General features: G+C 48.7%; 1 protein-coding gene and 1 long non-coding RNA gene across 12 annotated transcripts; one reads left to right on the top strand and one right to left on the bottom strand.

Annotated features, from left to right (window-relative positions):
- Positions 1-1,215: 1,215 nt before the first annotated feature.
- GIMAP1 (GTPase, IMAP family member 1) lies at positions 1,216-7,165 on the bottom strand. 9 transcript variants are annotated; one of them, XM_073887482.1, is made up of 5 exons: positions 7,047-7,165; positions 5,567-6,763; positions 4,779-5,155; positions 4,657-4,703; positions 1,216-3,646 (listed from the first exon to the last, which is right to left on the bottom strand). In XM_073887482.1, exons 3-5 carry the CDS (start codon positions 4,859-4,861, stop codon positions 2,778-2,780), a joined length of 999 nt encoding a protein of 332 aa, XP_073743583.1. In that variant the 5' UTR covers positions 4,862-5,155; positions 5,567-6,763; positions 7,047-7,165; the 3' UTR covers positions 1,216-2,777. The 9 variants fall into 9 exon arrangements, with proteins under 9 accessions (XP_073743583.1, XP_073743582.1, XP_073743587.1 ...); XM_073887481.1 differs by lacking the exon at positions 7,047-7,165 and adding an exon at positions 6,862-7,040; XM_073887486.1 differs by lacking the exon at positions 4,779-5,155 and having other exon boundaries at positions 5,567-5,688.
- Positions 7,166-7,431: 266 nt separating this feature from the next.
- LOC112817609 (uncharacterized) lies at positions 7,432-12,494 on the top strand. 3 transcript variants are annotated; one of them, XR_012376673.1, is made up of 4 exons: positions 7,432-7,675; positions 8,531-8,726; positions 9,436-9,569; positions 12,100-12,494. It is a non-coding gene; the product is annotated as an uncharacterized lncRNA (long non-coding RNA). The 3 variants fall into 3 exon arrangements; XR_012376674.1 differs by having other exon boundaries at positions 8,508-8,726; XR_003206435.2 differs by lacking the exons at positions 7,432-7,675; positions 8,531-8,726; positions 9,436-9,569 and adding an exon at positions 10,812-10,944.
- Positions 12,495-21,773: the final 9,279 nt, after the last annotated feature.

Raw genomic sequence — 21,773 nt, 5'->3', positions numbered from 1 at the left:
GTGCTTTTTACTTCTACCACTTATATTTGATTCCTGTGGTTTTCCCCTGTCTGTTGAAATTTCCCCATCTTTTATTTCATGTTGTCCAGTTTTTGTTCAATCCTCGTTATTTTAAAATCCCTGTCCAGCTTCAGGACTATTTCTGCATCTGTTCTGTTGATTGTTTTTCATTATTTTTTCCTGCTTTATGAAAAAAAGTTTCATAATTTTATTACATTGTGGACATCATACGTAGAAGGAAAGTAGGAAATGAAATCAATAGTACTTATGCCTGGATACTGACCCCCTTTTTCTTCTGCCAGGCTGTTAGTGTGGGGTTTGAGTCAGCCGCCCAGGAGTTGGACTGGGTTGGGATGTTGCTGTAATTACCGTGGGAGCAGCTTAGGCCCTGTGTTTCTCTGGAGTTGCCTTGAGCTTAGGGTGGGCACTCAAATGCCACATGGTTTTACTGAGTGTTCTCATCCTGTCCACCTTCAGCTTCTAGTCACATCTACACAACTGTGCCTCCCAGTGTTCCTCCAGGCCCGTCGTGGACGGCTAGTGCTTATTACTCAGTGCTCACGTGGCAGGTGCTGGCATGGGCGTGGTGGTGGCTGGGCGGTGGCATCTCTTGTCCTGGTCCGGCTTCGGGCCTAGGCGTGGCTTGTGCACCTGAACCTGGGGACTGGGACTTTCTCAGTAGGTCTGCCTGTATTAGGTTCTCTAGAGAAACGGAACCTATTGGATATATATCTTTTCACTTTTGCACCTTGTAAGTCTCTGGCAACTCATCCTACCCTACTTTATATTACCGCCAGCTCCCAGCTCTACACACACATAATGTGCAGTGTTTATTATCATGAATAAGAAATGTACTTATGGGTGTGAAATGGATCTTTCTATGAAATTTATTTATTTGTAAGTATGTATTGTTATGAAAAGATTCCTCTTGGAATTTTTGATTCTGTACCCCAGTCTTATAGAATTTAACCTATGAAGTGCTCACCATATTGTTTCATCATACATGAAAACTATAAAGATTAATATTAATATCAACATCTCAAAAGAAAAAGCTGAATGCCCTTGGGCATAACGTCATGGAGCAGGTAAATAGGGGACGGCTCTGAAACACAAGCCCCCAGGCCACATGCCACATCCTTACGATGCCCCACGTGGCATTTTACCCATAGATGTCGAAGCCTTCCTTTGATTCAAGCGTATATTTGCATATGAGAATTTAAAAGTCATAATACTTCTATTTATTTTAAAATCACATTTCCATCTGCAAACAAGACAGACAGTAGGTAACGACATGTGGACACATGTATGTAAGAGAGTAGAAAAATGAAAGAGAAACAGGTTCAAAATCAGCCCCACTGGTAAGCAGCCTTGGCCAATAGTGGGAGCTCATGCACACGTGGCCCCGGAAGGCCAAGCTGGGGATGCCGGCCATCCCCTCAACCCCAGCCCCTTCTCTGCTGCCTCTTGGGTTGCCAAGTTGCTCCTTCAACTTGTTAGAGCTTGTTCGAATCCCTAGCTCAGAGCCCCTGTGTGAACCTGGCAGGGCTGCTGAGGATGCCAAAGAGGGGGATCACTCATAGAATTTTGCCCAGCCACGCATCATAGAGCCCAGCTCACTGCCACAGGGGCCTGAGGCCTCATGACCGCCGCTCACCCCGATGTCTATCCTGCTACCCCATTAAACGGGGGCATCTGAGCACAGGTGTGTAAGCCCCTCGTTCTCCAGGTGGAGCTGGGATGGCTCTAGGGCCCCTTTCACAACCACCTTCTCTCCCCACCCCTGAACCCTGGGCCAGGTGAGGAGGTGCCTCCTCTGCCGTCCAATCTTGACTAGAGCTTGGCTGATTTAAAGAGAAGGACTTCCTTTAAAGTGTTTTGTCACATTCTGAAATAGAAATAAGGAAATCCTATCAGTTGGTGACACAACCCAAGGATGGCGTCTGATTTTCTAATGATGTGGCGTTCAAGCACTTTCCTGGGCTGGCCCACCCCGACAAAACTCTACAGGACCAGCATACCCTCCTAATTTCAGGTGCTCTGAGGCTTGTGTGGGTGGGCCTGTGGCTCCCTCTCCTCTGCATTGTCTGAGAAGAGCCTGTTTTGTTTGTTTGTTTGTTTGTTTTGCATAAAAGTCCAGATCAATAACCACGTTGAAGACATTACCCAAACTTCTACTTCACTTTGGTAAGACAGGAACCATAATCAGTACTAGAAAATTGGAAAACATTATTTTCAGTATAGTTACATTTGTCTTTTTGGCAGTACATTACTGTAAAGTAAATAGACTGATTAATCAGAAGGAAACATTAACATGCATGAACCTGACATCTCTTTCACAGGGAATAATAAAACCCAGAAGGATTCCAAAGGCGGACGTGCAGCTGTATGTAAGAGCTAGATAGGCAGTAGGGAGGGTCGTGTCTGCTTTGGTCTGTTGGTGTGCCCCCAGTATGTTTCATATGCTGAAACCTCAGTGCCCAAGGGAATGGTTGTAGGAGGTGTGGTGTTTGGGAGCTGAGTAGGTGGGAAAGAGATTTTACTCCTCCTCAGCGCCAAGTACTTCGTGCCTTACCGGCCAGGCTCCCACTCCTTGGAAGGGCGGCCCGTGGGAGGGCCACGTCCCAGCGGAAGGTTTTGCGGGAGCCGGGCCCCGGCGGGACGCTGCCTAGGTGATCCCCGCCAGGGAAGGAGGAAAGAAGAGCCTGTGGGCCCCGAAGGCACACCGCACGAGCGGCGAAGTGATCATCAGTCGATGGGCCGAAGTCGTCCTTGGACTGTCAGTCGGGACTGACCTCCTGCAAGGCCTTTGGTCTCAGGCGCCAGAGCAGCAGGCCCAGGAGCAGCGCGCCCCCGAGCAGCACGAGCGCCCGCCGCCACCCGCGCGGCGCCACCTCCAGCCAGCGCCGCCCCCGCCCCCGCCCCCGCGCCGAGCCGCCGGCCGCCAGCAGCTGGGCCACCCGCCGGAGCCTGAGGTCGGGGGGCGCGTGGCGCAGGGCCTCCGCCAGGCCGTACACGGCGTTGGTGAAGGGCGCGCCCGCGTGCTCCCGCGCCAGCCGCTCCACCAGCGCCAGCAGCTCCTCCACCTGCGCCTCGCGCGCCGCGCCCGCGGCCCGGTTGCTCAGGGCGCACACGCGGCCGCCGCACTCGGCCACCAGGGCCCGCAGCGCGCGGTTGTCGGTGTCGCGCACGTAGTCGTGCAGCGAGGCCCCCTCCAGGTCCTCCCGGCGGGTGAAGACGAGCACTGCCCGCGCCAGGACGCCGGCCCCGAAGAGCTCGCGGACGCCGCGCACGGCCTGCTCGTCCTGGGCGGTGAAGCGGCCCAGCTGGGTGACCAGCAGCAGCGCGTGCGGCCCGGGCGCCGACAGCAGGTAGCAGCGGCCCCGCTCGGCGCAGTCCGGGTCGGCGCGGCGGCCGTCGGCGCTGAAGAGGTCCGGGGTGTCGGTGACCTCGACGCGCCAGCGGGCCCAGCGGCGGCTCCCCAGGGCGCAGGTCCTGGTCACCGGGGTGGACGCGAGCCTGGACGGGAAGCGCCCGTGGCCCAGGATGCTGTTGCCCGTGGCGCTCTTGCCCGCGCCGGTCTTGCCGGCCAGGATGAGCCTGAGCCGGGGCTCGTGCGCGGGCGGCGCGTCGTCCGGGTCCTCGGAACCTGTGAGGGCACAGCAGGCGTGGGCTGCCCGCCTCGGACCCGCCTCCCGCTCCCCGGGGCCCCGGGGGCGCCTGTGGAACACGGCAGAGCACCAGGCCTTGGGCTTCTGCTTCTCCGACCGAGCCTTTCCTAGGGGGTCTGGTCAGAGCTTGTTCCGCCCCGGGGCGTCTGTCCCCATGTCTCTTGCGTCTTTGGCCTCAGCACAGGCCCCTGGCCCCGCTCCAGCAGCTGGTGCGCATCTCTCTGGAGGGCACCGCTCCGTGATGGCAGGCCCTGACTCCGCGGACGTGCTGTCTGGGCCCGCACGCGGTGCAGACCTGTTGCCGCCTGACACCTGCCCTGGCCTCTGGGATGCTTCTCCCGGGCGCCGTTCCCGCGTCCCAGCCAGGAGAGGCGGGAGGGCACGGAGGCCTGGGAGTGAGGGGCTGTGTGCAGTCCCGGCCACCGCGCGTTGGAATCACAGCCGCAGCGTGTGCCCGCCGTGTAACCGTGGGGAAGTTGCTCCATCTGAGTGTTAAACGTCTTCCGCACAGATGGGAGTGGTGACAGAGAGTTGTTTCTCCCGGGGCTGCTCAGAGGATTAGGGGGGCTGGTCTCTTTCCTTCTTCCCTCCTTCCAATTGCCCTCCTCCTCCCTAGCTCTCACACCTGCTGCCAGGAAGATACCTGTTAAGCCCCCATCCTTGTTCTCTAGCACATTCTACCTGGTAAATCGTGTTCCCTCTAGTCCCTGGTCTCATTCCCCCCACCTCCTCTTGTGTGGGGGTCAGAGTAGATTTCTCATCCTCGGTTTACCCTCTGGGTTGGGAGGCACAGACTAGTCAAAGCACTTAATATCTCACAGTAGGGCGGGGCGGAGATGCAGCACAAAGGCAAATCTGGGCTCTTGCTGTTTGAGCCCAGCATGGAGACACCTCTGGGACTTGTGTCTGTTCAGTCTTGAGTTGGCACATCCCCTTGTTCCCCAGAGCTGACCCCCGAGGCCAGTACACACCGCGAGGAAATTCTTACCATAGGCATTTTCTTCATCTCTTGCCATCTTCCGTCCTCCCATTTGCCTGAAAGAGCCCCAAAGACAATTTGGTCATTCATTCATTCATTCATTCATCCATCCATCAAATAGGTATAACTACCTACGTGGGTCAGGCAAGGTCCAAAACGCTGGTGGTACCCCAGTGAAAAGGTGAAGGCTCCTGCCTTCCCCTGACATCAGCATATGGGGAAGAACCACCCTGGGAGGACCTGGCTGGCGTTGGCCCGGTACCGGGAGAGCATTTGGTGACTTTTCAGGGACCTCGAATGGAAAAAGCAGAGGGCAGATGATAGCAGGTCCTCTGTATCAGAGAGTGAGCTTTAGATGCTAATGTTTTCCCAGGTGATTCTGTGTCAGTGACATAAGCTGTAGGTTCTGAGTTTTCCCAGGAGATGCCACAGCCAGGGGAGACTTTGGAAAACCCTGAGCATCGGAAAGTTTGCTCAGCGACTTAGGAACCACCTTAGGGCAGTCGGCCTGGGGCAAAAACAAGAAGAGAATTTGCATTTTGTTTGTGGAAATTGGAAAGAAAACATCCCTCCCAAGCTGATCTGAAGAGCCTGTGATCTGCTCTCAGCAAACCGAGTAACTGGGCTTGTGTCATTTGTCCAAGTTTGATCTGTGCGCCTGGGGAGACGGGCCACTGCCCTCCAGCTCCTGATGGTCTTGCCCCAAATCTGAGGCCTCTCCGACTAAGTGATTATACCCAATTCCCACGTGGTTTAATACAGTGAAACACTTCGCGATGACGTTTGTCTGAGCACACGAGAGCCTGGACACAGGCGCGCAGCCCATCCTCCGTCCGCCTCCCCGGCGCCCTGTCCCGCTCGCCCCCTACTCGGTGGGCTGCTCCGCAGAGAGCGGGATTCGGCACCTTTCCTTTCCCACCTGTGTGCTTGCTCCTCTGACCACTGATTCTCTCCCACGTGTCTGAGTCCTGTCTGTGCCTCACCATCCATTTCACGTCTACCTCTTCATGGCGACACCTGCTTACTGTGGGTGACCGTGTTCTGTCCCGTGGGCACCACATGAGGAAAAGCAGAGGCAGGGGCTGCTGGATAACTTGTCTCTGGCCAGAGGACTCAGGTGACAGGTTTGCCTGGTACTCAGTCCAAAGTGTTTTGTGTTTCTGCAGCAACACCCTGCCACCCCCCCCAAAGCCCTCAGTAAAGGTCACCCCACACGCCTTAGGTGAGGAGTGGTCTTGTGCATACAAATCAGCGAACTCCCATAACTGACCCCAGAGCAGAAGTGAAGAAACAGCCAGAAGATTCAGTGCAAAGAACAAGCATGTAGCTAAAGCCGGAAGCCCTTGTCCATGCTGGAAATGAGAGGCTGTGGTATAGAATATTCACGCAACTGCTGGGCCCTTTGGAACCTCCCACAGGGTTTGGATTGGGATTTGGAGCGTTCTTCCAGAGTTTCTGAAAGCTGAAATCCGGGGTTACAAAGCTGTGTAGTCAGTGAAGAATGTAAAACATGGAGACTCCTGTTATCTTAAATGGGATTGTAGATGATTTATCTAGTCCAGTGCTTCTGAACCTGCTATCCTTTGGACATATCTAAGGATCCTTTAAAATATATCTATTTCTTTGACATTTGGATTCACAGATCTGTACTTAAAAAAACAAAACCAAAAAAGGTATGTCTCGCCCCACCCCCCTGAGTGATTCTAATGCCTTTGGTGGGTGCTCTGAGTTTCTGAGCCATTCACCCCGTCCAAGCCCTTCATTTCCAGTGGGGATGAGGGTAGGAAGCGGGCTCGCAGCCCACACAGCCCTGGGCGGCTCGGGCTGGGGGGAGAGACGTGTAAGGGCACGTGTAGGGCAAGGGTTTGAAGACGGTGTTCGTCATGGTCGCTGGCTCCTGCTAGTCCCTGTCGCACACAGGGCTGAGGAGGTGGAGCGTTTGAGGAGGATCCAGCTCATAGACATAATTTTCACTTTGTACCACAGTCTGAGGGTAGACCGGTTTCTTTGTCCTCAGAAATATCTTTCAGCTTTGCTGCATCTGCCCTCGGGGAGTGTCTGCCGGCTTCTCCAGTGTGCTCTGCTCCTGGAGTCCTTCTAGCAAACACCTTTATTACTAGTGGGGGAGTAGGGAAGGAGAAAGGATTTAGTCCCAGATAGGAGTGTGTGCAGGCCACGACTGGAGAAGATGCTTAGCACTTCTTCTGAACTTACTTTGAAAGTCAGAGCATCCTTCCAAGCCTAGAAGTGTGAAGCGCGAAGTTACCTTTCTAGAGCCCGCTCCCCTTCCTCATCCTCAGCGGTAGTAGAAGGCAGGTGCTCGCTCAGTGAGCTCACACAGGCCCCCAAGTCCTCACAGCTCCCACTCCCCAGGCGACCCCCTTGCCCTGTGGGCTCACCTTTCCCGCAGCAGTGGTGACAGGCTCTGAGGGCGGCAGAGAGGCCCCTGGCCTAGTGCTTTCCCTTTGGCTGTGAGCGCAGAAGGATGCCCCTCCCAGCACGGGGAGGAAGTGTCCCAGCCTCTCAGAGCTCAGAGCCCCCGGAGGGAGGGTGTCAATTTAAAGGGACAGGACCGTGGCCAGCCTTTCCGATGGGAAACCCAACCCCTGCTTTGGACTGGGGCCATGTTTTCCAAAGGTCCCTGTAACCCCCATCTTGCCCCCAGTACGGGGCTGTAACCTCAGAGAAGAGCAGTTGAGATTTCTGAGGCCTGTTTCAGTTCCAACCTCTGCCCACTAATCTTACCTCCAGTTGCCTTTTGGGTTTTTTTTTTTTTTTTTAGGTGTTTTCCTATGAAATGGCCTCTTGAGAGTCTCCTTCCCTCGACTGGACATCAGGTTGGACAGGGTCACCAGCATGGTCCTATCTGCCAGTCCTGTCATTCTTAAAGAAAAGGAGGACTTTTCCAGTCATTAAAGATCAGACAGCAGGCAGAGGAAGGAGATTTTTCATACGAGGCGTAGTCTAGCCTCAGTTGCTCTCTCTGACCCAAGTTGCTGTTTCTTCTCTCAGGAGGGTCATGAGAGAGGTGAGTAAATAGCCAGCCGTTGTGTGGAGAGAAGGCTGCAACAGCATATGGTGATATGGGCCCCGGACCTGGCTAGGTCATTAATCCACTCTGTGATCTTGCCTAACTCACTTAAACTTTCTGGAGTTAACTTCATCTGAAGCTAATTGGTTGGGGTCTGATTTTTACCCATTCTTGCTAGCTTCTTCTCTCTAGTGACGAGAGCCAACCCACTACCCTCCACCGGATCCCCCCCCCACACGCAGCTTTGTTGAGATATAATTGAATTGTAACACTGTGTAAGTTTAAAGGGCACAATGTGTTGATTTGATACACTTACATATTGCAAAATGCTTACCGCTGTAGTATTTATTAAATAACACCCGCATCACATCACATCATTGCCATTGCTTTTTTTTTTTTGAGTGACAGCATTTAAGATCAACTATTCTCTTAGCAACTTTTAATGTATGATCCAGTGGTATTAACTCTAACCACTGTGCTGTGCATTAGACCCCCAGAACTTCCTCATCTTATAACTGGAACTTTGTACTCTTTGACCAATGTCTCCCCATTTCCCTTCCTCCAGCCTCTGGTAACCAACGGTCCACTCTCCATTTCTGTGAGTTTGGTTTTTTAAAATTCCATGGAGAAGCGATATCATACAGTATTTGTCGTCCTGTGTCCGACGTATTTCACTTAGGATAATGCCCTCACGTTCCACCCATGTTGTTGCGAGGGACACTATGTCCTTCTTTCTTGTGGATGAATAATTTTATATATATATGATTATAAATAAATTATATTAATATTATATTAAATTATAGATAGATTTTTATCCATTCATCTACAGATGGACACTTTGGTTGTTACCAGGTCTGGCTGTTGTGAATAATGCAGGGAACGTGGGAATCCAGATATCTTTTCAAGACTCTGCTTTCAATTTCTTTGGAGAAATACCCAGTAGTGGGATTGTTGGATTGAGGATTCCGACTCCTATCTTGTGGGCTTCGACCAGCAAAGCCCACGGTGGCAGAAATAATTACTCCAGACTACGGATCAGTCAAGAGAGGTGAGATGGAGCCTGAGGATAGAGTCCCTGAGCCACTCCTAGACTCTCCTGTTTATTAATACAAAGACTTCAGGTAACAAAGTAACATACATCATAGGAATTCACGGAAAGTGCAGAGCAGGGGGTTACAAGGTTCTTGAAGCAAACAAGGCAATTAATCTAAAGCAATTCAAAGGGTAGACTTTACCATTTCTGGAGATGAGTTTCCATAGGTAAGGCAAAGGCAGGCAAGCCTACGAATCCCCCAAATCTGGTGGAGCCTGTTCTAGATGAGCAAAGCATGTCCTGTTGTTTTCAACAAGACAGAAAGCAGGTCTCTGCTGGGCTATGCGGTCCTATAACTTAGTAACCCATGATTGTATTCCCATACTGGATCACATGGTAATTCTAGCTGTAATTTTTGGAGGACCCTCCATACTGTTTCCCACAGTGACTGCACCAATTTACATGCCCACCAACAGTGCACGAGGGTCCCCTTTTCTCCACATCCTCGCCAACACCTGTTGTCTCTTGTATTCTTGATGACAGCCATTCTGACAAGTATGAGGTGAGATCTCATTGTGGTTTTGAGTTGCATTTCCCTGATGATAGTGACACTAAATCTCTTTTCACATACCTATCACCATTTGTGTGTCTTCCTTGGAAAAATGTCTGTTTAGTTCCTCTGCCCATTTTTTAACTGAATTGGTGTTTTTTTTTTTTTTTAAAGAACGTATTTATTGATTTGAGGGAGAGAGAACATGAGCGGAGGAGAGGGGCAGAGGAGAAGCAGACTCCCCACTGACCAGGGAGCCCGATGTGGGGCTCGATCCCAGGACCCCGGGATCATGACCTGAGCTGAAGGTAGAAGCTTAACTGACTGGGCCACCCAGGCGCCCCTTGAATTGCTTGTTTTTTGATGTTGAATGATATGAGTTCTTTATAAATTTTGGATATTAACCCTTTATCACATATATGATTTGCAAACATTTTCTCCCATTCAGTGGATTGCCTTTTCATGTTGTTGATGGTCCATTACTGTGCAAAAGCTTTGACTTTGATGTTATTCCATTTATTTATTTTATCTTTCATTGCCTTTGCTTTGGGGGTCAAATCCAAAAAATTATTGCCAAGGCTGACGTAAAAGAACTTACCCCTGTCACACTGTATGTTTTCAAGCCTCTTAAATTTATTGAGGCTCATATTATGGCCTATTGATCATATTTAGGAAAACATTCCTTGTGTGCATGAAAAGAATGTGTTTTTTACTTTGTTGGGTAGAGTGTTCCAGTGGTAGCCCAGTTGGTTTATAGTCTTGGTCACATCTTCTCTTTCTCTTTTGACCTCTGATTAGTTGCTGTGCCCATTGTTCAAAGTGGGGTATTAAAGCCTACAGCTTATTGTTGAATTGTCTATTTGTCCTTGACTTCTGTTATTTTTGTTTTGTGTGTTTGAGGCCTTGATTGTGAAGTTCACGTATGTTTATAACTATTATATCTTCAAATTCACCGATTCTTGCTTCTACCGGCTCAAATTTATCATTGAGCCCCACCAGTAAATTTTCTCATATCAGTTATTATACTTTTCAACTGCAGAATTTCTATTTTGCTCTAAAAATAATAATTTCTGTATTTTTTTAAAAGATTTTATTTATTTGTCAGAGAGAGAGAGAGATAGAGAGTGTACAAGCAGGGGGAGCGGCAGGCAGAGGGAGAGGAAGAATTAGGCTCCCCACTGAGCAAGGAGCCCGATGAGGGGCTCATCCCAGGACCCTGGGACCATGACCTGAGCCGAAGGCAGATGCTTAACGACTGAGCCCCCCAGGCGCCCCTGAATGAATATTTCTTTATTTGCTATATGACCTTAGGAGAACTCCTAGGGACTTTAATCATTTTTTTAATTGAGTTTCACCGGCTGTGGCTTCTCCACCGGTAAGAAGCCTGCCGGGGTCCTCACGGTGCGTTCTGGAAGTGGAAGGGCGTCAGCCATTTTAGATAGAACCCCGGCTACATTGCTGCTCCCTTCTTCTTCCTTCTTCCTGGGTGGCAGGATTTTGTATAGTTTTTTTGTTGTTCTCTGTTGTAGCTGAAAGCACTCTCGCTGAGTGGGGAGCCAGGTGGCAGGATTACGTGCAGACCTGCTCTCCTGCTAAGTGCAAATACCGCATCCTTGTAGAGGGGAGAGAAACGCGGCCGTCGCCCTCCATTTCCAGTCACTTGCGCTCTTCGAAAGCCTACAAGTGAGTCATGTAAATACAATTTTCAAGTTATATGTCTTCCTGACAAATAATAGTCGAAGACAATGAGGCTGCTCAGCTGTTTCTTAGCTACTTGGGCTTTGCGTTAAAATTTGTTCAAATTTTGAAAGATAGCCACCTCCACGTGCACCTGTACCGATTTAGAGCAGAGCTGATTTTGTTCAGTGCACGTCAGAGTCAAAAGTGCTAACCGCAGTGCTCGCTCTGACCCCGGCCCCAGCGCAGGCTGGAGATTTCCAGGAAATCCCGCAGCTCATCCTCAGGCCAGCACCAGCCTGCGGAGGGGTGGGGAGAGTGTCCCAGGAAGAGACCAGTGCCATCGCCATCCCGGGATTCCTCCCAGGCCCGCCGTCCTCCTCCAGTGCCCTGGGAGCACAGCACTGGGCAGGAATAAAAGGACAGTTGGGGGGCGCCTGGGCGGCTCAGATGGGTGAGCATCTGCCTTCGGCTCAGGTCATGATCTGGGGTCCTGGGATGGAACCCTGAGTCAGGCTCCCTGCTCAGCAGGGAGTCTGCCTCTCTCTCTCTGCCTCTGCCCCTGCTTGTGCTCTCTCTCTCTCTCTCTGTCAAATAAAGAAAGAAAGAAAGAAAGAAAATCTTAAAAAAAAGGACATGGGTTCGTGACCTAATCTTGTGGTCGTGTTTCCACAGCTCAAAGTGGTGAGGAAGACAGACTCGGGGGAGGTGAGGGAGGAAATGGCTGTGGGTGAGATAAGATGTATGTTTTTCTGTACACACGTGAATTTACAATAAATCACCCTGTTGCTCATTTATCGGAAATGTAGGGGATTATGGAAACAACAAGAAAAAGCCATACTGTGGTGTGCTGACAGACACATTACAATCGTTCCTTTATCCCTGTAAAAGTCTTTTTTAAAGATTCATTCATTTATTTGAGAGAGAGAGAACACGGGGGAGGGGGCAGAGCAAGGGAGAGAGAGAGAGAGAGGGAAGCAGACTCCCCACTGAGTGGGGAGCCAGATGCAGGGCTCAATCCCAGGACCCTGAGATCATGACCTGAGCTGAAACCAAGAGTCGGACCCTTAGCCAACTGAGCCAACACGTGCCCCCTTGTCAACGTTTTATTGATCACATTTAGCATGTGCAGTAAAGCACTTAGACGCTCTCTCTTTACAGGAAGATCGGAGTGAAGCAGCAAACGATGTTAAGTTGAAACCAAAAGAAAGGAATGAAGGTAATAGCACCAACTGTGCAAACTTACTTGTAAATCCCAGCAAGTCACTCAGTGCTGTGGGCTGGATCTGGCAGCCGCTGGATTCTTTCCTCGATCCCTGTTCTCCGGAGCAGGGCCTCTTCCACCGTGGAATGCCTAAGAATCCAGGTGCTGCCAAGCAAATGCTGTGGGATTTGGAGGTGTGGGGAGGAAAAGTCTAGGTGGACGAGGAAGGAAGGGAGCTGTGTGTGTGTTGAGAGAAGCCGAAACCTGGTGGGGAAACCTGCCTGTTTTCTTGCTTCTTGCTCCTTTGGCTGTTGGTGCCAGGTGGTAAATAAAGCTGGTATCGGGAACTGTCCGGAACTGTCCGTTACTCTGCGGCCCCAGGGAGTCAAAAGCAGTGGGAGAAGAAGGTGCATCCTCGCACTGCTCCCCCACACCAGACCCCTCAAGCCAGGAGCCTGGGACTGGGCCCCCCTCGTGCTCTCCCTCTGAGGACCACGGTGCCCCGTTCTGCCGTGGAGGTTTTATAACTACAAGCAACCAACATGTGAGAAGATCTGCGGGTCCGCGGGCCCATGCTTCGTGCCAGTGGGAGAGTCCGGGGATTTGTCCTCGCTGGGCGAGGCCCCAGTATTCTCCTATGATACAACTCTGGAGTTGGCCTCCAATTTAGATAATCTAGGACTTCCTCATTCTTCTCCACGTGAGATACTGGGCCTCACGTGGGTTATGGTTTTGTTGGGGTTTTTTTGGTCTCCTCGAAGCCATAGACAACGATAAGGGGAGAATCAGACCCACACGCTTTTCCACTGCCTGCATTTCATATATTAACAGGAGACATTCAGTGCTGATTAAGATAAAATAGTCCTTTTGAGTGTTTTTGGTACTGTGTAAAGAGCATGGGATTGACTCTTGCTGCTGGGACTGGGTATGCATTTACCTTTTAGGCCGAGGGGGCTCATCACCTCCTCCTCAGCTCACCCCACCTGGACAGTCTGCCTGTTCCCCTGAAGAGTTCAGGAGGCTGTACCTGCACTGCCAGGCCTTAAGTTCCTCTCTCTCTCTTTTTTTCTTTTTGTTAAGATTTTATTTATTTATTTGAGAGAGAGAGCACAAGCAGGGGGAGGGAGCGGGAGAAGAGAGGGTGAAGCAGACTCCCCTACTGAGCAGAGGGCCTGACGTGGGGCTCCATCCCAGGACCTGAGATCATGACCTGAGCCGAAGGCAGAGGCTTAACCGACTGAGCCACCCAGGCGCCCCTCTATCTCTCTTTAGAAGAAACAAATTTTTAGTTTTTGTTTTGGTGTTACATAAATTGTTGACAACAACTACATTCTCCAGAGGATTTAAATCTAAATTCTCCTGAGAAGGCTTTCTTCTCTCATCGCTGAGACTTCCGTGGTCTATCTGGGCCAGATACCTGGTGGGAAATGAGGAAGAACATAGTCCAGAGAATTCACCCTGCTCGCATGGTGTGATGCAGAGGGGAGATCTTTGGGACAAAACACGGGCAGGGGGAAAGGTGGAGGAGAGGAGAAAGGGGACATAGTCATCTCCTAGCCCTGTTCTTGCAGATTTGCCCCAACCTCGAGCTTGAAACAGCCGAACTTGATTTCTCGTCGCCCCGAGTCCAAAAGCAAGATGGCCGCAGAGCCGCGTTCTCTCTGCAGGCTCTAGGTGACGACCTTGCTTGCTTCTTCCTGGGCTCCGCTGGTTGCTGGCCATCTTGGTGCTCCTTGCTGGCGCACGCGTTGCCAGTCTCTTTCCTCTTGCATTTTATGAGAAGCAGCAAGGAGAAACCAGCAAGGTGTGCACCTTCCACACTTTTCTCGAAAACCTCCTCTGCTGAACATTCCAGTTCATGACTTACACGGCCTACGGTCCACCCTGCAGTGGAACTCAGTGCAGCCGACTTCTCGCCACTTTGTGCCAAGTGCGGTCTTTCCTCCGGTGTCCAGCAACCTGGTCCTCACCTCTGTCTGGGACCTCACCACAAAGTGCCCTTATGTTCATCTTTCCACCAGCATTCTCTTCAGGGAGATCTAGGCCTTTCCTGTCCTGTACCTCAGGATTCTTCCCGCCTCTATCCATTAAGGAATTTCAAAACCACTTCTAGATGTTAGGTAATTTTAGAGCAGCCACCCATTTCTTGGCCCCCAAATCTATAGTAGTTTCCCAGGGCGGCTGTAACAACCGCAAACCGTTGCTTAAAGCAGCAGAAATTCATTGTCTCATGGCAATGGATGCTGGAAGTCCAATATCAGGACGTTCTCAGGGCCGCACGCTCTCTGAAGTCTCTGGGGAAGGATCCTTCTTTGCTTCTTCTTAGCTTCTGGTGGTTCCTGGCCATCCTTGGCGTTCTTTGTCTCCTAGGTACATCACTCCTTTTGTCGCATGGGATTCTTTGTGTATCTGCGTTTGCTTGTTTATTGGTTTTTAGAGAGAGTGTGTGCAGGAGCAGGGGGCAGAGGCAGATATATATATAAAATCTTGAAGCAGACTCCCCACCTAGCACAGAGCCCAACGAGGGGCTCCATCTCACAGCCCCTAAGGTCATGACCTGAGCTCAGATTAAGAGTTGGATGCTTAACCCACAGAGCCACCCAGGCGCCTCTGTGTATCTGTGCTTACATTTCCTTCATTTTGAAACAATTCCAGTCATTGGATTAGGGCTCACCTTAGCAACCTTAACTGAACTTAATGATGTGGCAAAGAGCCTATTCCACAAAAGGTCACATCTCAGGTACCAGGAGTTAAGATGTGAACGTATCTTTGAGGAGGGCACAATTCAACCTGGTGGGTGGTAAGCAAGGGACAGTGCATGCTGTTTGAGGGTAAAATACCCCCCAATCTCTTCCTTTCCAGTCCTAGTTGCAGTTCTCTGTAAACCCATTGGGATAGTTTTCTTATGTCACTGGTTCTGGGGAGACTTCTACTGCCTAGGGCTGAGAGTCCATATTCCTTGGCCTGGTACTCAACAATCATTACAGTCTGTCTCAGCTTTTCTTCCAAAGCCAATCTTCTACTTCTCTCCTTGAGAAGCAATGTAATACAGTAGTTTCAGCGGAGCTCTCTGTACCCAAATTATCAGTCATTGTTCCTGTTCATATCTGTTTTACACGGTCGTAAGGAGTCAAGTGGTAATGATGTAATGGCTGGTGCCTGGAACACAGGAGGCCCTTAAGGGGGCTGGCTGGTCACGATTCCTCTTCTCCAAATTGTTTGCTGTTCTCTGCCTGTGTCCAGTAAAGCTCCACCGCCAAGGCTTTGCTCCTGCTATTTCTCCCTGTCTTTCTTGTTACAGTGCTGTTAAAATAAAACAAAAACAAAATCATGGGGCTCCTGGCCGGCTAAGTCAACTGAGAGGCTGACTCTTGATCTCAGCTTGGGTCTTGATCTTAGGGTCATGTCGTAGGTCTCTACGTTGGGTGTGGAGCCTACTTTAAAAAAACAAAAAAGGCAAAATCACAGACTCTTGTGCAAGTATAAACAAAGATTTTGCTCGCCTCCTTGGTTAATGAGGGAACCGGTAGGATATTATAATTGGTTCAAAGTTCATTTGAGAATCTAGGGTTGACTCTCGAAGAGAATTGTAAAATGTAACTTCTGAGTTACACTTTCTACTAGACAGAAAATTATTTGCATATCTATAAGGCAGAAATATGCAAAATACCTCTCTTTCCTTATAGAGTTGTAAAGTATCTCAGAGCATAGTGAAGGAAGCACAGCATCACACAGAATGAAAGAACACTCAGTAATCTCTCTTACCTATTTCTAAATTGTGGACCATTTTAATGGTGTTGTCTACTTTGTGATCATAAACAGTCTCCAACAATTATTGTTGGTCCCAGAAGATTGGCTGTATTACGCATGGCCTGATGACTTCCATGGATGCAGCAAGAATCTTAACTGGAAAAACCTCCTTGAATTTGCTCAGCCTAACAGTATTAAGCAGCTATTAATTCCAAAGAACAGACTTCTTTTGGAAATTTTCAAAATGCATCTTGAGTCAGACTTTTCAAAGCCTCTCTCATTCTTCTATCCAAGGGTAGGAAACTGAGACCCAAACACTTTCTCCAATAAAATTGGCATGCTGTGCCTATCCATCTCCGTGAATTTTCTTTTTTTTTTTTTTTTGAGGTCTCCAAAATCTGCCAAGTTTTCTGAACTGCCAGGGAGTGGACTTTATTTCCTGAGAGACAGGGATCCTGGAAGTCAGATGTCATGTTTTCTTGGGAAGGTTTTGTAGGCATTTGCTCCGTATACAACACCAACCATTGCTCCTTAGTAGTGGTCTGGTTGTCCTTGGTTAAATAAAAATCACTCTCAGATATCACACTGTAGGGGTCCCTGGGTGGCTCAGTCAGTTAAGCATCTGACTCTTGATTTCGGCTCAGGTCATGATCTCTGGGGTCTTGAGATTGAGCCCCACAACGGGCTCCACCCTGGATGTGGGGTCTGCTTAGGATTCTCTCTCTCCCCCTCCCTCTGCCCCTCCTCCACTTAAAAAAAAAACCACACTGTACATATGATCTTCATGCAGAATTGGTTTTTCCAATTGTATCTTTGTAAAATGAGAGATTTTTACTGACTCGATACAAATGATTCTATCATCATCAAAGTGAACGAGTCTCAGCAGAAGCATTTGTTTGGGAAATGCTGAGGGTAAGTGAAGATCAGATAACATTTTAAAACGGTTGGGGGGTGAGGCGATTGGGTGGCTGGGTGATGGACATTGGGGAGGGTATGTAGTTTGGTGAGCGCTGTGTATTGTGTAAGACTAAGGAATCACATACCTATATCCCTGAAACAAATAATACATTATATGTTCATAATAATAAAAAAGTAAAAATAAAAATAAATCACTAATTTAATAGGCAAAAAACCCAAAAATAAAAACAAAATAGTCCCTTAATGTTAGTCTTGTGACTAGGTGGATTTTGCCTTGATTTTATTATTTTAATAACTTGATGTTTTCTAAATTCACTTTTTACAATTAAAACGATTTTTCACTCATTTGGTTTGGTATAAAAAAGTTTGAAAAAAAATGGTTGATATCAGTTGACAAATTCATAGTCTACTAAATTGTGGATTAGAGGTAGTTTAAGGAGAAAGAAATCAGGTTTCCTCGTATATCCATACAAGTAGAACATTGAAAATAATGCCATCAATATTCAAAACAAATAACCACAATAAATTTCCTTAATCCATTCATTCAGTCCTATGTAATTAATTCTCACTCTGCTGGATCTTGAGTCAGTCGTCTGATTTCATGAGGGACATATGCTTCCGGAGTAAGGGTCTCAGCAGTCCTGGTTCTGCTCACTGGCCCAGTCTGAGCGTTGACTAAGTGCCGCCATCTTGGAAACCTGCTCTGAAGAGTCTACTTGGAGTGACAATAGTTGGGAGTACCTCCTACAGTCCTCCCCTCCCCAGAAGCTCTGAGGCTGTGTTTGTCTTTTGAAGATACAAATTCTGAACAATAGCTTTTGGCAGAGCCTTCAGACAAGGCTTAGAAGGAAATGGAGACCTATTTGATAGCAGGACTGAGTGGTCATGGTTAGTTTATTAGAATAACCGAATATATCAGAGTGGAAGAGAGCAAAAGTTTCTAGGGGGCTGGTCTGTATTTCACCAGGCTTTGATCAGTGTTTCCTTTGAGGGATCCAGCCCAAGCACACTGGCACACCTAACACCTGTATCTCTTTTGTGACAAGGCTGACCTCAGACTGCCGGAGGTAGCTCTTCTTGCCAGTCCTTGGAGCCGGAAGACCATTTCCTTAAAGACGTATAAGTGCAGGGATAGAGATAGTCCAGGTCCCTCGCCCCGGTAGACAGGCTGTGGAGGTGCTGAGTCTTCTTTCTCAGGCAGTGCCCTTTGGGGGAGGAGTGAGTGGGGAGAACCCAGAAAGCTTGAGAGATAGCTAACAATTCACTTAAAGGGGATTCTTAGAAAGGGGAGTTAACTAATTTTATTTGGTGACAAGATAGCTGGCTCCAATATCCCCGGCCGCTTTCCTCACCCATGATCTGTTTGACCTTCTTGCTAAATGACAAACTGGATCAAGCCCTGTGTCTGTCCCCACATTGATCTCTGGCCAAAGGAAGCGGTGTTCCTGGCAGAAGTTTGTGATTTTTATTTCTTGAAGATGTAGGAAGGAAGTACTTTCAGATGTATAGACAGAGGATGAGAAGCTGGGCCAGAAGTCAGTAGAATCCTAGAACTTTCATATCTGCCATTCGCAGGGTGTGAGGACAGGCCCTCTGCAGGGACAGAAAACATGACGTAAGGATCTGCCAAGCTCTCCTCTCCCCGAAGGGTCTTCAGTTCTGTTCATGTATTCGGGTACTGTTGTGGACTAAATTGTGTCCCTGTCCCCCAAATTCATATGTTGAATCCCTAACCCTCAAGGTGACGGTATTTGGGATAAGGAGTTTTGGAGGTAATTAGGTGTCCATGAGGTCATGACTGTGGGGTCCTCATGATGGGACCCTTGTAGGAAGGGATAGCAGAGAGCCGACTCCTCATGCCACCCGGTGTGCACACAGTGAGAAGGGGCCGTCTGCAAGCCAGGAAGTGGATCCTCGCCAGGGAAACGGCTTGGCTGGCGCATTGACCTTGGGCTTCCCAGCCTCCAGAACTGTGGGAGATAAATGCCTGTTGCTTAAGGCCCCAGGCTGTGGTGTTGCGGCAGCCCAAGGTGACGGATGCAGACCCCTACGATGTGAAATCCTACCGTAAGCCAGCTGTTGGAGGATAATCGCGGACCCGGGACTAGCATCAGGGCTTTTGTCCCTACTATGACTTAACACTTAGTGATCACTGTGATCCAAGTGCCGATCTAACAGTACCACATGTACTAGTTTATTTAGTTTCAAACAACGCCCTGAAGTAGGTGCTCCATTTTATTTATTTATTTTTTAAATTTTATTTTATTATGTTATGTTAGTCACCGTACATTACATCATTAGATTTGATGTCGTGTTCCATGATTCATTGTTTGCTATAACACCCAGTGCTCCATTCACGACATGCTCTCCTTCATACCCATCACCGGGCTAACCCATCTCCCCACTCCCTCCCCTCTAGAACCCTCAGTTTGTGTCTCAGAGCCCATAGTCTCTCATGGCTTGTCTCCCCCTCCGATTTCACCCCCCTTCATTTTTCCCTTCCTACTATCTTCTTCTTTTTTTTTTTTTTAAATATATAACGTATTATTTGTTTCAGAGGTACAGGTCTGTGATTCATCAGTCTTATACGCTTCACAGCACTCACCATAGCACATACCCTCCCCAATGTCCATCACCCAGCCACCCCATCCCTCCCACCCCCCACCCCTCAGTTTGTTTCCTGAGATTAAGATTTCCTCATATCCGTGAGATCGTATGATAATTGTCTTTCTCTGATTGACTTATTTCACTTAGCATAATACCCTCTAGTTCCATTCACGTCATTGCAAATGGCAAGATTTCGGTGCTTTTTTGATGGTTGCATAATATTCCATTGTATATATACCCACATCTTTATCCACTTATCTGTCGATGGACATCTTGGCTCTTTCCATAGTTTGGCTATTGTGGACACTGCCGTTATAAACATTGGGGTGCGTGTACCCCTTCAGATCACTACATTTGTATCTTTGGGGTACATACCCAGCAGTGCAATTGCTGGGTCGTAGGGTAGCTCTGTTTTCAACTGTTTGAGGAACCTCCATACTGTTTTCCAGAGTGGTTGCATCAGCTTGCATTCCCACCAACAGTGTAGGAGGGGTCCCCTTTCACCGCATCCCCGCCAACATCTGTCGTTTCCTGACTTGTTAATTTTAGCCATTCTGACTGGTGTGAGGTGGTATCCCATTGAATGAGTAACTTGAGACCTTCATGAAAGACTATAATAAAAACCCATATCAGACAATCCTTGGGTAGTATCCCCAGGCTCTAAATTTGGAAACACAAAGCCGCATATATGAGTTCCTTCTTCCCAGAATCACCCGAAAGTCTCCCACTCTATCTGGGATAGATGATCAGACACTGTGGCTGGCTCTGTGTGCATGATTTGGGTCATTTAATAAGGGCCTTTTGATCCACCATTATAACCCCACACAACAAATATAGCTTTGGAAATTTTGGTGTGAAAACAGACACACGGAGAAAAAGGTTTCAACTTGGCAAAACTAAAGCAGCCCCCAAATTATGGGGCAATATTTCCGTCTCTTTAAAGGCAAACTCTTCCTTCACTAGCTCCACCCAATCAGAACTTCCTGGCTCAGAGGTTTTAAAGGGTACAAACACTTTTTCCTTACAGTTACAGCAAAAGCACCAGCTCAAACAGCTTCTTTGGAAAAAACCTGCGAACTCATCAGCTCTTCCAAAGGTGAGCCTGGCCTCAGAGCGATGGAGCTGTGAGATGCAGCGGGACACAGGGGTATGCATGGGGGTGGACTCTGGTCTGAGAGGGGACCAGGTACTGTGCCAAGCAGCCCAGCAAGGAGGATGCTGCCAGAGGGGTAGTGGTGGGGTGTAGGGTGGGAATAAAGAGACTGATTTGCGCAATGTCGCCCTGTCTCGTATTTACGGGACAAACTTGCTGAATAACACACGTTTCAGCAGTTGCTGTTGTGACAGACATTGAGTGCTGCCTGACGAGCCATCCATTTCCCTTAGTGGGAAATTAGTGTCCTCAAAGTAGGTCTTTAGGGCCGGAAGGCAATGTAAAGACCACTGGGTCCGAATCCCTCTTTTTCCTGAAAAAGGGTCTGAATCCCAGCCTTGTGTGAATGTGGTTTCATTAATCTCCCAGGGGTACCTTAGTCACTAATGGCACAGGAAGCCAAACTCAGTTTACTGAGGAAGGACTCAGCAACATTTAAGGGGCGCAGCTGTGTGACTGGCAGTGTAGCAGATGAGGTGAGGAGGGAGTGCCATGGGGGTGGAGAGGTAGCTATTCTACAGACACAGTGTGTCTGAAACCCTTTTGTTACCTTCCCTAATTCCAGGCTTGCTACCACTTCAGTGTTTCTGAAAAGAGTGTGTGCTATCTCCCTTGGTCTCCCCCGATCTATTTCTGATTCAATGTAAGTGGAAATGTAGAATCAAGGATCAGGAGCGAACCAGGAGGAGGCCATAGTGTGCAGTGGTTATTACGCATGAACATGGTGGTCAGACAGACTTTGAATTGGATCCCTCCTCTGCCCAATGCCTATTAGCACTGTGACCTTGGGCAAGTCTCTGAGCATTTCTGAGCCACATCAATTTCCTCATTTAAACAATTAGAATAGGGGTGCCTGTCTGGCTCAGTCAGAAGAGCCTATGTGTGACTTTTGATCTCGGGGATCGTGAGTTCGTGCCCCACGTTGGGTGTAGAGATTACTTAAATAAGAAATAAATAAACTTTTAAAAATTAGAATAAGAAAACTGGCTTCCTTGCAGGTAATTTTGGGGAGTAAAGAAGAGAATGTACAAAACCTATTTACCGGGGTGCTTGGTATAGAGTATACTTTCGGTAGTTGCTAAACTACAAAGAAGTTAAATTTTTTATTGTGGGAAAATTTTTTTTACTTCTTTTTTTTTTTAAGATTTTATTTATGTATTTGATAGAGCACAAGCAGGTGGAGGGGCAAGCAGAAGGAGAGGG

The sequence above is a fragment of the Callorhinus ursinus genome, unplaced genomic scaffold, assembly GCF_003265705.2.
Source record: "Callorhinus ursinus isolate GAN/ISIS: 27379988/994484 unplaced genomic scaffold, GSC_fseal_2.0 scaffold80, whole genome shotgun sequence".
In the NCBI taxonomy this organism is placed as follows: domain Eukaryota; kingdom Metazoa; phylum Chordata; class Mammalia; order Carnivora; family Otariidae; genus Callorhinus; species Callorhinus ursinus.
Note: the sequence above shows the minus strand (reverse complement) of the source record. Positions and strands in the feature narration are given on the sequence as shown.